The sequence below is a fragment of the Rhinolophus hipposideros genome (assembly GCF_964194185.1).
Source record: "Rhinolophus hipposideros genome assembly, chromosome: 19".
Classification (NCBI taxonomy): domain Eukaryota; kingdom Metazoa; phylum Chordata; class Mammalia; order Chiroptera; family Rhinolophidae; genus Rhinolophus; species Rhinolophus hipposideros.
The window spans coordinates 50,475,392-50,491,502 of record NC_138065.1 but is presented as its reverse complement, the minus strand read 5'-3'; the positions used below and the strand labels follow the sequence as shown (position 1 = coordinate 50,491,502).

The 16,111-nt window shown below is 42.9% G+C and overlaps 1 protein-coding gene across 2 annotated transcripts in view; it reads right to left on the bottom strand.

Moving 5' to 3' along the window:
- The window catches only part of F5 (coagulation factor V), a 57,470-nt gene that overhangs the window by 14,958 nt on the left and 26,401 nt on the right, over positions 1-16,111 (bottom strand). For both annotated transcript variants that reach the window (XR_013991678.1, XM_081025075.1), the window contains exons 8-16: positions 12,363-12,540; positions 10,742-10,841; positions 10,136-10,347; positions 8,966-9,116; positions 8,054-8,266; positions 4,386-6,879; positions 2,412-2,586; positions 1,371-1,607; positions 301-511 (exon numbers count right to left, since the gene is read on the bottom strand). Coding sequence is in view for 1 of the 2 variants with exons in the window: in XM_081025075.1 (XP_080881201.1) it covers positions 301-511; positions 1,371-1,607; positions 2,412-2,586; positions 4,386-6,879; positions 8,054-8,266; positions 8,966-9,116; positions 10,136-10,347; positions 10,742-10,841; positions 12,363-12,540 (3,971 nt within the window). In the remaining variant the exon portion in view is untranslated. The remainder of the gene's footprint in view (positions 1-300; positions 512-1,370; positions 1,608-2,411; positions 2,587-4,385; positions 6,880-8,053; positions 8,267-8,965; positions 9,117-10,135; positions 10,348-10,741; positions 10,842-12,362; positions 12,541-16,111) is intronic.

Here is a 16,111-nt window from a genome sequence, read left to right as displayed (position 1 = left end):
CTGAAGCACACTGGCTGTTTATAAGGCAGTGAGGACTATAAACGAGTGGTTGTTGTTGGCTTCCTTTTGCAGCGGCCTCCTTGCCTGTCTGTCAGACTTTCCTCTCCTTCCCCTGCAGTGTCACCTGCTGGCTGGGGCAGTGTCACCATCAGCCCTGAGACATTTAAGGACCTAGTCTTGTTGTAACTCCTGGTTCCTCAGAAGTATCTCATGTCTAATCTTGTGGAGACCTGAGGGCAGATGTCACTGTCACCGAGTGGGATTAAGTTCAGAGATTAGATCAAAGTCAGAAGAAAATACCATGAAACTCATGGGAGTGTTTTCCTTCTGAAGATGGACGTCTCCAAGACCTTTGGGGCTTCTTTTCGTAGTACCAGCTCTTCTTTTCATCAAAGACCATAAAAAGTAAGACAAACTCCCTCATGTCCACAGGCATGTTGCTCTCCTTATGAAGGGTCCCTTTTCGGCAGATCAGAAGGGGACCTATCAGGCCTGAATGGATATCTTTTTCCTGGAAGACAGTGGGAGCAAATCGCAAACATTCTTTCTCAGAATTTTCTTTGTTCCTCTGACAATCACTGATCACATGGGAAAGGAAACCTTCTTAGAGGCTCTGAATTTGAGGATTATAAACAAGTGGCTTAATAAGGCTGGATATTTATCATCTAATTCTATGGCATTCATATTCCCTTTCTCTGATTAATCATTTATCTCCACGTGGTAGTAATGATAATGATGATAATATTGATAGTATAACAAATACTATTTATTGAGCATCTACTACTGTAATCAACATTTTGCCTATAGCCTCTAATTCTGACAACAATCCTATATGGTAAAAATAATTCACTTATTAAACAAATATTACCAAGTGCCTACTATGTGCTTTATACTGTTGTTATCTCATGTTTAACTCAGGAAACTGAGGCTGAGAGAGGGCAAGTAACTTTCCTAGGGCCACGCAGTAAGTGACAGGACAGGAATTGAAATCAAGGTCTGTGCAGTCTCTACCACACCCAAAATGAAGGCGTCTTGACTTGGCGGGTCTTTCATAGAGAAGGAGCAGAAGAAAGCTAATACTTACTTGTTCAAGGACATTGCAAATAAACGTCTGCATCTGTGAAATAGTCACTCTAACAGGGGCCAACCGCCTCAGTAATCTTTACTCCCCTTCACTGAACAAACGTTTAACTCTCACTCTTTTGCAGATGTGGCCATGGTAACTGTGGACGGTTGACCACTTTCCTTACACCTTCCTTATGGCTGGCGAGACGGGCATTTAACAAGAAATAATCTTGACCCTTCCACTTGATGGACTCGGGTTATAAGGTTGGGGAATGACAAAACCTTTCAACGGATTAGGTACCTACCGGGTTCACTGCTGAGTAGTAGGCCCACGCCCGACAGGCAGAGCCGGGGTTTTCTGGCCCCGCCCGCACGGTGGCGTGCCACACGTACGTATAACTGCTGTTTGGCTGAATGGCATTGTCTTCTTTGAACCATTCAGGAGACTCATCTTCATAAGTCTTTCCTTCCGATGATTTTTCATAGGAAAGCCCATGGGCATGAAGAGAATATGGTCTGGATGCTAGATTTTTAAAACGAACCTAGAGAAAACAGTGACCCACACATGTACTTAAGCTTGACAAAACTCCAAACCAAAAAGTCAGCATTGAATGCCAAAGTGAATGGTAATTAAATGACACCTCATGCTTAAAATTGCAAGAAACTGGTGTATATTATTTCGTCTCATTTTTACAACCATCCCGTGAGATAGGGCCCAAGTGGTTTTCCCCAGAAGCACCAAAACATGTTTGTTTGTAGGCTCAAAGCAAAAGTGTTGACATTACAAATAAAATGATACTGGTAAGTGCTGCACATCTGAAGGGAATGGGGCTTGGTTCTTGCTCACAATAAGCTTTTGACACACTGAGGAAGACTGGCACGCACGTGCGAGTTCAAGTTAAAAATCTGGAGACAAAAGGTGCTGTAAGCAATGCGTGAGTGGGGGGAGTGGGGGTGCCTGGCAGGAGCAACTGGGTTTAGGAGACAGACGGTGTCTCCTAAACAAAACGTCTTGGGGGAAATGGAACTGGCCCATGTATAGGTTGGTGCAAAAGTAATTGCCGTTTTTGCAATTATTTCTAACCTTCTGAACCGCAGTTACTTCCGTACCAACCCATAGAATGAGCAAGAGCTTAGCAGAGGGAGAAATAAAATTATGAGATTTTTTTTTTCTTGAAGGTTGTCAAATTCCTTGGCAAGCACTCTTTGAGAAGAAGTGTCATTATTTTTAATTTTGGAACATGAGTAAATAGCGTATCACGGTCCCGCCACCTTCGTCTTTACAACCCTGTGGTACTTGTGGCAAAGCCTCCGATGACCTTAGCAGCGCTCAGAAGCTGACTTACTTGGATGACGTCATCCACTTCAGCTCTAATGACAGGACCAAGAATGCCCAGGTGCTCTTCATGCTCCCCCTGGGGGTCACGTTTGGTAAAAGTGCTATCGAGGTACTTCCTGAAAACAACTTTCTTGTATGCGGTGCCCTGTGGGGTACCCTCTGTGTACTCAGTGTCCATATCACTGAAACGATAATAGTGGCATTTGTTTAAAACAACAAGTGAAAGAAGACTCTCACCATTTAGGAGATTGTCTGAGTAATCATTTCTGAATACAGCCTCTAGCATAAGGAAGATATTTAATATTTGATGAACAAATAAATGAAAATATAAATGACTGAAAACACAAGCCAGTAAATATCCTTCAACTCCCAGATCACGTATCATTTCTTAGGTAAATCCTCCTTTGATCCTTTACATTAGGTCAAATCTCTGTAATATTCCTATAGTATGACTACAGTGTGTATATATGTTGGGTGTATATGGGTATATATATATATATATATATATAATGTTATATATATAATATATATGTATATTAAATTCCTACGGTAGGTATTCTTATTCTATTTCTGTAGAAGATGTAGTAAATGATGTGTCATTCATTCGGGAGATTATCTATTAATATCTGACTCTGACACTAGAGTGGAAGCCCCATGATGTCAGGCATTGGTCTAGTTTGCTTATAATTTTATTCCCAGTGCCTAACAGGTTTATCTGGCACATAGTAGGCACTTCATAAATATTTGTTTATAATCAAATATAATCATATATTAACACAGCAGATTTTAATATCACAAACAGACAAAACCATGCAATGGGACACCGCCAGGGCTTGGGGCTGTCAGGGAACCATGGTTAGCTGACTTAGAAGACCACCGCTGTGAAGACCCCTGGATGGATGGGTGTTTCATACTCTTCTCACATTTCCTTTTCCTAAACCACATTATTCCTCATGTAGTTTACCAGCTGTTCAGTCTGGGGCCAGAGCACATCAAATTTTCCCATTGACTCTTAAATTTCCCAAGCCTCTGGGAACAGGCCAAAAGCTTATCCATCAATCTCACAGTATTTGTTATATACCATGAGTCACCAACAGAGAATCCCACTCTACCTTCTTGCCAGCCTTTCTACCCTATTAATCTCATCCTTCCAGACTCCAAGCATAACATAGAGTCTCATAGAACACATGTGAATGAAAACAACTGACTGCCATAAATGGAGGTGGCATATCTGGAACAGGATGTAAGATTTGAAGGAACCGATTCCGTCACTTCCTACTCTAGAAAGGCCCTAAATATTACTCCCTTAGGGCTTTGCTTAGAAATCCTCGGGTGAACTGGTTATTCTCATACAGTAATGGGTACTAATTTAAATAGGAAGTCACGGGAGAAGGTGTTTTAAACTAATAGAGTTCTGATGCGGAAATGTCAGGCATCAGATTAATAAAATCATTTCTGTGAGTCACATTACTCTGTGTTTGCTTATTCTAATTATACTTTGGTTTATAATTTATGCGTTTGACAGTTAGCTTTTATAAGAGCTGTTGACTACATTTGGATGGTTTAAGCACAGTTATCACGCCATGTCCCTGAGAATCTGTAGTTGACTAAGCTTTGCTCCTTGTACCTATCTCTCTTCTTTCTCGATATTGTCATTCCAGAACGTAGAGCCCAGGCCACTATGGCTTTCCACCCTAAAGCAAAATTTAATTGAACATTATATTTTTAAAATGTATATGGATGCCTTACAGACTCTCTGTTGTAAGTCAGGCCATTTACAAAATTGCATCAACTCCTTCAATTCTATGGTTGAAGAGTAGCTGGAACCCTAAAATGTTAGATGCCGAGTGGCAATACGGGAACTAATTATACTTAGCATAATTTGCCCAGAATTATCTCCTTGGACTGTTGTAATTGCTTTTTTTTTTTTTTTAAGAAATAGTGGAAAAATGAGAATATAGAAGGAGAAAACTGGCCAAACCTTTGTGCAAATTTGGAATAATCCCAGGATATTTCTTCAGCAGCAATGTAATAATTTTTTCTGTTTCCATTTTTGCTGCGGAGGTACCATGCTGCAATGTTGTCGGGGTTTCTGGAGGAGTTGATATCCGTCCTAATATCAGTTTGGTAAGGGTCATCATAGGTCACAAAATCAATTTCAACATAGTCTTCCTCACTGCTCTCTTCCTTCCCCCTTGGAATAATCTCAGTGTATTCTCCATAATCTCCACTGAAGCCTAATACAACTGGTGGTATAAAAGTATCATTTAGTGGAAGAGATGGCAGAGGAGATGGCATCTGACCAAGGTCTCGATCAGGGAAAGTCAGACCAAATTCTGGAAGAGGCAACGACTGACTAGATTCAGAAGTATAGGATGTCTGATTAAGGTCTGGAGAAAGTGATGTCTGCCTGAGGTCTGGGGAAAGCGTTGTCTGGCTGAGTTCTGAAGAGAGAGTCTCCTGGCTGAGGTCTGGGGAAAGCGTTGTCTGGCTGAGTTCTGGAGAGAGAGTCTCCTGGATGAGGTCTGGGGAAAGCGTTGTCTGGCTGAGTTCTGGAGAGAGGGTCTCCTGGCTGAGGTCTGGGGAAAGCGTTGTCTGGCTGAGTTCTGGAGAGAGAGTCTCCTGGCTGAGGTCTGGGGAAAGCGTTGTCTGGCTGAGTTCTGGAGAGAGAGTCTCCTGGCTGAGGTCTGGGGAAAGCGTTGTCTGGCTGAGTTCTGGAGAGAGAGTCTCCTGGCTGAGGTCTGGGGAAAGCGTTGTCTGGCTGAGTTCTGGAGAGAGAGTCTCCTGGCTGAGGTCTGGGGAAAGCGTTGTCTGGCTGAGTTCTGGAGAGAGAGTCTCCTGGCTGAGGTCTGGGGAAAGCGTTGTCTGGCTGAGTTCTGGAGAGAGAGTCTCCTGGCTGAGGTCTGGGGAAAGGCTTGTCTGACTGAGTTCTGGAGAGACAGATGGCTGACCGAGGTCTAGAGAGATGGTCGTCTGCCAGACTTCAAGTTCTAAGGAAGGGAGCGTTTGTCCAATGTCAGTAGGGGGGTACTTATTTCCTGGGTCATAGTTGAGCATCTGGCCAGGCTCTGGAGAAGATCTGTGGCTGGGGTCTGTGGTGAAGTGCGTTTGATCAGGGTCTTGAATAGGGAACGTTTGATAGCGTTTCTCTGGGGCCATTGTCTGATAAAGATCTAGAGGGGAGCTTGTGTGACTGGTGTCATTTGGGGGATTCTGATTATGGTCAGGAAGTGAGGCAATCAGGCTGAGATTCACAGAGGGGAATGTCTGATTGAACTCTGTGGGGAGAGATGTCCCATTAGACTTGTGAAGTAAGTCTGAAAATGTGTTGGCCCCTCCTCTTAGAGAGTGGAAGCTCCTTGGAGATAGAGGAACATGGTGGGCAAACTTCTCTTCCTTTTTCTTTTTTCGTGTCCTAATGAAAAAGGTGCTGTTCTTCAATCTACTATTTTCTCCAGCCTGTCTTATTTGTAGAGATTTATGTCTAATTCCAGAAAACTTTGGTTGGCCACTCTGCTTTCTATTCTTGTTTATAAGAGGGACCCTGTCTCTCCAAGTCCTTGAGGCATTCTGGGGGCTGTTCAGCAGCTCACTAACAGCCATGTCTTCACCAGCATCTTGGATGATTTCATAACTACCTTTTTCAGAAACCAAATGCCATTTCCCATTCAAAATCTTAGATCGGTTCATTTGTTTTAAGAGTACCAGATGTCTGGGAAGGTCCTTCCACAGCCCCATTCTGGAAGGAGAAGAGTTGCTTAGGCTTAAATGTCTCCCAGTTTTGTGTGCTGGAAATTCTATCTGGGAGAACCTGCGCTTTGCTCCTCGATCTCTTCCTGCCTCGAATATCTTATGTTTAGCATGTTCTTGACTTCTGATTCCTTCTTTACCATGCGGAAGTAGGCTTATCCCCGTGACATTTGAATGTAGAGCGTCCTCTATTGGGTCTTCGGAATAAGGGCTGGAATGCTCTACTGTGGAAAGGTTGAGAACTGAGTTCTTTTCTAAGCTCATGTGTTCCATGTGGGGACCAGCTGTGGTGGCTTCTGGGGAAGGAAGGGTTTTGTGAGGTTCTGTAAAGTTAGTAGCAATGAGCCTGCTAATGTTACTCGGGGAAGAAGAATTTGAACCAACAGCTGCTTCCATATTTGGAGGAAGGAATTCAGAGCTGTTCTCCAGGGCGAGGGCAGTAAGATTGAAATCATCTTCCTCCTGATTCAATGATGAATTTTGGAATGACCTAATTCCTAACGATAAAGCCAGTGTGTCCTGGTAATCGTAGAGATCATCCTCCCCTTCACCTTGGTTTTCTGAAGAATTGCGCATTTTCCGTGTACTCATGGTTGTAGACGCTGGAGGCTCGTATATCTCATAAACGTCTTCATCTTCATTCCGGATACACTTAACATCCCTGAATTTCAGCTGTAGGTTTTTGCTTCTTGGATTGGAATTCATGGTGGTTAACATCCAAGTTCCTATAGAAGAGAAACAAAGAATAGAGAGCTCTAGGGCCAGAGAAAGATACAAAAAAGCCTAGCACCCCCTGTGGCAGGTACCTTCCAGCAAACTTTAGTCAGGGACGTTCAAGTGTGGCCCGTGGTCCACGGCTGGTCTGAGAACTGTCGATTACTCCCTGTTCCACAATGACGGAGAAAAACGGAGAGGAGCGTTTAGGGAACTTTTGAGAATTTTGACTTTGCTGTGACACCCAAGGAGGTGATTAGTGCCCTTATCTCATTTAACAGAATAGAGACCAAAAGTAGCAGTCAGTGGAGATTAGGGAGAAAAAAGTTTTTAGCACAGGTAGTCTGAGAGTCACTGCTTCCAAATATATTTAAAAAGGGACGAACTGAGAACAAAATGGACTTTGAAAGTCATAAACATCTTGTTTGAGAATTAGGGTTGGGGGCAGCATGGTGATGTCTATTCCTAAATAAGAGACACTGATATATTTCTAAGTAGTGCGTCATTCAGGTCCTTCAGGGAAATGTTGAATCTCTTTAAAATGGTGATTTGCTCGCAGAGCGAAGACTTCCCAGGAGGCCCAGGTCGTTAACACTTGTTGAGCGTCTCCTGAGGGCTGGCCCATACCACAATTACGGTCAGAGCGAGTCCACAGGGGTGGTTGTTCTGTTTTCCAGATGAGTAAACTGAGGCGCAGTGAAGTCAAGTCACTTGCCCAAGGTTACAGGATGCTGGGGGCAGAGCAGAACCTGAACCACCCGCACCTGCATCTGATGAGCTCCCAGCCCCGTGTTTCCAGGACACGGTGCTGGCAGTGATGCCCCCCTGAGGCACCGTATCTGAGGATCGTTAACCCTAGGGTGGGGTGGCTGGCTTAAAAAACTGAAAAGGGCATTTTGATCAAAGAAATGTTCTTTTGTGACTGAAGGCCCATACTTCTTCCCCAAAGGTATGCCTGATTTTTCTGTGGGTGTGTGTCTTTACTTCTCGCTTAGCCCAGAGAAGCATACATGGGACCCACATGAAAGGACTGGACTCATTGAAGTCATTAATTCCCCAAATAGAAGTATTGAAAGGAAAGCCTGCAAGGGATCCAGGAGATAAGCCCAAGAGCTGTAGGAGTCTAGGGAGCTGCAGCAGACCTTCAGCGACCAGAGATTCCTCTCACAGTGTCCAGGCTCTTACCAACATTATCCATCGAGACGGTCACAGATTCCCCACGCATGGGAAAGAGGGTCAGGGTATCCTCGTGCCTCTTTCCATAGATGAATGAGTGCCCAGTGAAGTGGAGGGTCAGAATATCATCCTGCATTCCCACGCTGCAAAAGTGCCACTGGACGGTGTCATCAAAGCAGAATCCTAGTGTGGGTATGCTCTCAGGCACATAGCCGTTGATAGCTGAAACAATAAAATCTGTTAAAGCACCAGGCCTATCCCTACAAGGGTATGTGTCTAGTTTTACGTGAAATAAATATCCCAATGTTAATTTGGTTGCATCAAAGCAGTGATTATCTGAGATAAGCTTTACCAGGTCTAACACGTGACTGGAAGATCAAACTGACTTCCCACAGCAGGGCCTCTGGGCACTGAACTTAAAATTGCAGCACATGCCTGAGCTGTGGGTCCGGAATTCCTTCGCTTCTGAACTTCTTACTGTGCATTTTCCAAAGCTCCTGGCTCGCACAGGCACTTGCCCTCTTGGTTTGATTTGACAACCCAGTTTTGGATTACTTACCTTGTTTCTGGCCTGCCCATAAAGAGGATTCATCTTGCACCCAGTGTGAATTCCCAGCTACCACCCACCAACGCCTGTAGCCCTTTCTCTCGCCACCCCTGCCCCTCCTCCTGTTCCTCTGCCCAAAGCAGGCACTTGGGCACGAGCGTGCACACACACAGAGCAGGAAACCAAGAAGACTTGTAAGGATAACAAGCTTTTGACCTCTTGCTGTCAAAAGGTGTGCAATGTCACCCAGTGATTTCATCACCAAATGCCTGGATGGAAGCAAGGTCAAGAGGTGAGTGGACTCTAATCCACGTCTCTGCCCACCTCCAGGCACAGCCATGCTTCAACCACGGAATGAGAAGTCCATGACTTACTGCTCATGACGTTCGATTCATAAAACTTGGGGTCATCCCGGTTCACCTTGTCGGGACTTTCACAAAACTTGTTGATATTCTCCTCAATGTACCAGCTCCTGTTCTCATCGAACACGGCAAACACGGCCTGCTGCTCCCTGTCTGCTGCCCTCTGCAGGGTAAAAGCACATGTTCAGTGAGTCACGGGCCAGCCCAGTACCTGCAACCCTCAGCTCTTCTCAGAAACCAAAGGGGCACAGCCGTTGGGACCCCTGAAGCCAAAGGTATTATGTGAAAGCAAACAGCCAATCAGAAAATTCAGAGACTGAAAGATCCTAACAGAAACATCCCATTGTATCATGGCAACTGGAATTCTGTTTATCTCAGTGATTGAACACCTTCCAGCTCCTCTTAGTTGCAGAAGATAAAACAGGAGGTTGCAAGAGGAAAGCTTTCTACCTCTTTCCACCTGTTTCCTTTCCCAGCTCAATAAATCAGGGCCTTCCAAATGTCCGTTTCTGATTTTTCTAGGCATATATGTATTTCATATGGCTGGGGATGATACTTTTTTTATTATAACTTAGCCTAATTGTCTGTGAATTTTAAGTTAGTAATATGAGACTAGTCAGTGAACATTAAGTCAGAAGATCCATATTTTGTTCACATTCTTCTGTATAATTTAGTCTCACTAGAGATGAACCATCGTCTAGGTCCAATCTCATTAGAAGCAATGTCTTCAGTATCTCTCTCTCACCTCTCTAGTGCAGACATCTGAAAATAACAAGGGTTGGTACAGAGCTTTACACTTTTACCAGGTGGTATCTCAACGAACCCCAAATAACCCTGTAACATTTTTAGGATGGTTTTTACCCATTTGATAAATGGAAGAAATTAAGACAGGCTAAGCGACTTGCTTATCCCACAGCCAATACCAACAGACCCGGAATTGGAAACTATAACAAAATACAGTGTCCCACTGTAGGCTTGACCTTCTGTAGTGAGAGTCCACATGAAAATAAACAAGACAAAAGAGTAACCAAAGCAATAAACATTACCACACTCACACCAAAGAAGACTACTTCATGTTTTCTGTTCTCTAAAACAACCCAATTATTTAGCAAGGAGATCTAATCTGTTACAGCCAGAAGGAATTCCTGGCATTTCTGAAAGTTTATGTCAAGAACAAAATACCTGAATGCCGCGCTTGTCCAGCGATCTGCTCTTACAAATTAGAAGCAGCCCGATCAGCCCAGCAGCGACGTCCCTGCTGCTGTCCACGTTACTGTAGTACGGTCTTGTTAGGCACTGGGCATCGTTTTCTGTGGGCTCATCAGACTCGAGAATGTTCCACTTGTAAGTGTATGTTTCCCCTGGTTGAACTGCTTTGATCATGGTGTTACTGCCTGAAAGAAATTATGGTCAGGACTGTTTTCGTTTTCAAAATTATTTTATGAAAATGAATAGATGAATGAGTAAATAATGTAATTGAGCTCTCATTACAGCCAATTAATATTGGGAACGGAATATTTTTTCAGATGAAGTTCTACTTCACAGAACCCTGAATAACATGTCATCAGTCGTCACATACTGCTCCACTAGAGGCCACTAGGGCACTAACTGGATACCATGTTTTGGAACCACCACCACGGTAAACAAAACCCTCGCGTGAGCAGGGTTGGCCGTGACTTTGAGGGTACCACTACCTGACCGCACGGTTATACTAGGCAATGAGGGCAGCAGAGAAATATGGTAGCCTCTCAGAGGTCAGTAGTTTCAATAGAACTGAAAGGGTCAAACCTGAGGTGGAGGAAGAGTTGACTTCATCTTCAAAAGGAGAGAAGGTCACTCCGTGGGGGTAAATGCTGTAGGGGCGGCTGGCCATGTTTTTGAACACAATCTACAAAGTGAACTCAAGTTCATTATTTCAGGATTTAAGGTGCATCGTGAGAATTAATAGAGAATGCTAAGTTTGCACATTTGCTTGTTGGATGGTGTGTGTGTGTGCGTGTGTGTGCATGTGTGTGTGTGTGTGTGTCTGTAAACTGCTTCTGTTTATCTGAGCAACAACCTCTGCCATTACTTAAAAGAAGCATTTGAGAGTTTCACTCCATAGTAAGGTGGAAAATGGAAAGAGCAGTCTGACCTTAGAAGTGACATTTTCCTCACAGTATATCACCCTCTCCAAGCTGGTCTCCAGCCCCCTTGCCCTCTCCTTTCAGCTAGGACCGCCCCTGCCTTCACATCTGCTCCTTCTCGCTAGACCATGACCCCCTTGTCCAGCCTGCCAGAGCCCCGCGAACCACTGTCCTGGAAGCCATCTTCTTGAGGAGCACAGCAAAGAGCCCAGGGCCTAAACAGGCAGTGAGGTGTACTGATACTCGCTCAGAGCATCTGAAGGATTCAGAAATGGGGGAAGGGACAGAGGAACAGAGAGGCTGCTCTCCGTCCTTTTCTTCTTAAATGAACAGAATTGGCCTTGTCTGCGATATCCCTTCGTTCACCAGCATGCAGAGCTGAAGGGAGGAGCATTACTCATGCATCAGTCCTAGTGAGTCAGGCCCCTCCAGCTTCAAAAGAGCCTTAATCTTCTGCCTGGTTGGTTCCCAGAGCACTGGGACCACCACCCTTCATCTGTAGATTAACTGCGTTCTAGAATCTTGCCGAGGATTGGAACCTTCAATTCTCTGCTTCCCAGTTTACATAAAAAGCTTGATGATGTGCCGTAACATTGAAGGAAAACTGTCTGCAGAACACTCGGTGCTCTTTATACATATCGAAATTTACCTTCATCAGAGACTAGTCTTCAGCGAACTCCATACCTAGATCACAGTGAAGCATTGTTTTTACTCAGCTGTGTTTACTGTGATGTTCTCAGCTCGAATGAGAAATATTATTTTAAAGGACTATGCAACTTTGTAATTGATTGTACCAATTGTAGGCATTTTATCAAGGGTTCCCTCCACTGCATCACACAGGATCCTCTTTCCAAGGGTCTGTGGGAGAAATTCTCCTCTGGTCTCTCTGCTTCTTTTGTGACTACTCTGACTCTTGGCCTGACATATTTCCCTTCTTGCTTTGGCTGCTAGAGAGCTCAGGACAAAATTTGCAGACAGCCTTATAGGAGCAAGTGGTAGGTGTGTCATTATCCTAATCCTAGCTTTTATTTTCTTTGTCCCTATATTATCCACCCCAATTATACCGACTCTTTGTTCCATTCCTTTATAATTTAATAAACTGTCTCAGATTCTTTGTATTATGAGGTAGGCTATAAATAAGTACAAATACTAAATAAGGATTACAAGCTGCATTTGATTTAAAAATTATACAGACACATGTTTCTTTTTAAAATCACCAGTATTTATAAGCTGTCTTTCACTATTTAATTTCTTCCACATGGTTCTATGTTTCTGTTACTTACTTTGAGTGTGTCTCTGACCTGGGCTCTGATAATAGGGCCCAGGATTCCATCTTCTCGGATGCTGGCGTCCTCCAGGCGTTTAGTGAAGGACTCATCTTGGTACTGTTTGTACACAACCTTCTTATAGTGTTTTCCAATTTGGTTTGAGAAGTTATCCAGATGCAGAGACCTGTATTTTCTTAAGTGAAATAAAGTTTTTAAAAAAAGTTACACTGTTTTCTCAACTAGAGACCCCATAGGATGGGAAACCCTTGTGCTTAGAAGTTCTGCTCTTGGATTAGCTGAAAATCTAAGCATTTTCTAAAAAGTTCTTAATATGGTTTGCAGAGTCCTGATACCTTCCCTCTAGTTGGAAACCTGTGATCCGTCTCCTTACCCAAATAAGTCATAGTCATGGTTAGAAGCAGCAACTTGGGGCTTCCTATCACTCTGGTTGCTGGAGAAGACCTTAGTTAGCTCTGGGGAAAGTTCTACCTGGATAAAAGGAGAGGACACAATGCATTTTTCTTAAGTCTTTCCTGTCACTTTATGGTACTTTTATTGGGTGTTCGAGCTATTTCTCAATCTCTAAAAGCACTTTCCCACTCTAGGAAGCTTTCACTATGTTTACTAGACTTTAGTAGACTTTCACTATCTTTACTAGAACTATCTTTACTAGTTCTTTCTGCGTTGCCGATCTATCCCATCTCCCATCCACACAGTCCTGGTGCCAACTGAAAATCACCCACCTTCGCCCATCTTCCAGAGCTCTGCGATAAATGATTTGGGGGCAGCAACAAAAGCCACCTTTTCCCTTGGTCCTCTTCATTACCTTAGTTTGCAAAAGCAGAAGCTCCATGATACAATGTATCCATTTCATGCATTTATTTTGCATAATAAAAAGCACTGACTCTTGCCAGAGAGTCCTGACTTCCTATCTCCGTGCTGTCAGTTATTATATAATCTTGAGCAGTTCTTTTTCTCAGTTATTTGTTTTGAATAGCAACTACATTAAAATGATTTTCATTAGTGAAAACTCTCACTCACTTACTACATCCCCTCAACCCCACCTCTCTAGCCCTCCCTGCATTTTCCAAGTATTCACTGGTCTTAATGTGTATCATTCCAGAGAATCTTTATGTAAATTTGTGTAAATATAACTTGCAAATATAAATATTCTTATCCTCTCACTCCTTTAACACAAGGCAGCTATTTATATACTCTGTGCTACACCTTGACTTTTTTTTTTGCATATTCCCAGCTTTACTGAAGTATAACTGACGAAAAAGAAATTGTATATATTTGAGGTGTGCAATGTGATACCTTATATATGTATATATATTGTTACCACTCAAGCTAATGAACATTTGCATCACATCTCACCTAGTTACTATTTGTGTGTGTGTGTGTGTGTGTGTGTGTGTGTGTGTGTGTGTGTGGTGAGAAAACTTACGATCTACCACCTTAATTAATTTCAAGTATACAGTTTAGTGTTATTCACTAAGTCACCACACTGTATATTAGGTCTCAGATGGTTCATGTTATTAGTTAGCATCCTTTCGTTTCTACTTGAAGAACTCTCTTTCGCATTGTTTTGTAAGGCAGGTCTGGTGATTTAACTCCCTCAGCTTTCCTTTGTCTGGGCGAATGTTGCTATCTCTCCTTTTCCTAAGGACAGGTTTGCTGAGTATAGTATCATATTTTTGATTGGCAGTTTCTTTTTCTTTCAGCACCCTGAATGTGTATCATCTCACACTCTCCTCGACTCCAAGGTTTCTGCTAAGAAATCTGTTAATAGCCTTGTGGAGGTTCCTTTGACTATGGCAAGTTGCTTATATCTAGTTGCTTTCCGAATTCTCTCTCTGTGTCTTTGATTTTTGACAATTTGATTATAATGTGTCTTGGGGTAATCTTTGGGTTGATCATGCTTTGGGTAGCTCTTTTGAGCTCCATGAATCTGTATATTCCTAGCCCTCACAAGATTTGGGACGTTTTCAGCCATTTTCTTTAAATAAGCTTTACTGCCCCTGTCTCTCCTTCTTTTCCTTCAGACTCTTACAATGTGCATATTAGTTCTTTTGATGATATCCCATAATTCCTGTAAGCTTTCTTCACTCTTTTTCATTCATTTTTCTTCTTGTTCCTGGAACTGGATAATTTCAAAAGACCTGTCTTTGAGTTTGCTGAATCTTTCTTCTGCTTTTTTGAGCCTAGTATTAAAGACCTCTATTGAAATTTTCAGTTCTGTCATTGTATTGTTCAGCTCCAGGATTTCTGTTTGGTTATTTTTTAATGGTTCCTATTTATTAACCTTCTCCTTCTATCCATGCATTGTTTTCCTGACTTTGTTTAGTTGTCTATCTGTGTTCTCTTGTACCTCACTGAGCTTCCATAAGATGATTATTTTTAATTATTTGTCAAGCAATTTGTAGATTTCCAATTTACAGATCTTCAAAGCCCTCAGTCGAGTTTGCAAATGGTGGGCTGGTTACCAGGTGTGTAGGTGGGTATGGTCCCCATTTGGTTCTTGGGAGGGCTCTCACCAAGTCACTGGGTAGGTCTCTGCGTGGGACTGCAGTTGGGAGGGCTGGAGCTGGCCTACAGGGCCACTTCAAGATCTGCAGTGGGACCAAGGTCTTCAGGCCAGCCTCCAGGGTCACAGACATTTGTGACTCCTCCTGGGTCCCTTATCAAGTGGTGTTGTAGCAGGACCAAGGCCAAGTGGGGCTATAGTTGAGTTTATAAGGGATGAAACAGTTTCCATGTTTGTAACCAGGACTACAGCAAACCTATTATACCACCTGAGCACTTGCCTTCTCAAAACAGCCCTCCTTGGTCTTGGCTTTCATTGGGATTTTGCAAGTTCCTACTGGGATTCCAAAGTTCTCACAAAGGCACTTTTGTGTGTGGATAGCTGCCAAAGTATTGTTGCTGTGGGGTGTACAAGTGGGGGACCTCCTATTCTGCTATCTTGCTCCCTTGACTTTTTAACTTAACAATGTGTTGGAGAATTTTTTATATTAGTACATAGAACATATTTGCATCCTTTTAAAAACAGATACACAGTATTCCATATGTGGATACACCATTATTTATTAAACTTATTGAGGGATGTTTTGGGTGGTTTCCAATCTTTTGGTGCTACTAACAGTGCAGCAGTGACTCTCCCGTGCACACATCGTTTCACCTCTTTCACCTGTGAACAAGCATCTCTCTCTAGTAAATTCCTAGGGTGACATTGCTGGGTCAAAGGGTGTAGGCATTTATAATTTTGATACTTAGTGCCAAATTATCCTCTAGAATGGCTCTTCCTGTTTACTCTTCCACCAGCAAAAGATGTTAGTGCTTGTTTCTCACAGTCTTTCCAACAGATTATGTCGCCTGGACTGTATGATAGGTGGAAAGTGGTATTTCAGAGACATTTAATTTGCATTTCTCTTACTGCAAGTGAGCTTGAGTATTTTTCATGTGTTTAAGATCGATTTGAATTTCTGAATTTCTTCATCTCTCTGCCCCATTTACTAATCTACAAAATAAATAAGAGCTGTTTCTAACTTCTAGAGTTAAAGTGAAGTCCTCAGAATGGCACAAGACTTCGCAGTAACAAATCCTCCACAAGTGGTAGCTGCGATTACTACTACTACCACAACTATTATTACTATTACTATTATTATTAGTTCCTGTGGTGAGTTTGGGGTAATTCCAGATTGATTTGAACAAGACCTGAATGGAATCCAAAACATATCGTTTCCTGAGAGCTGTCACCTCCT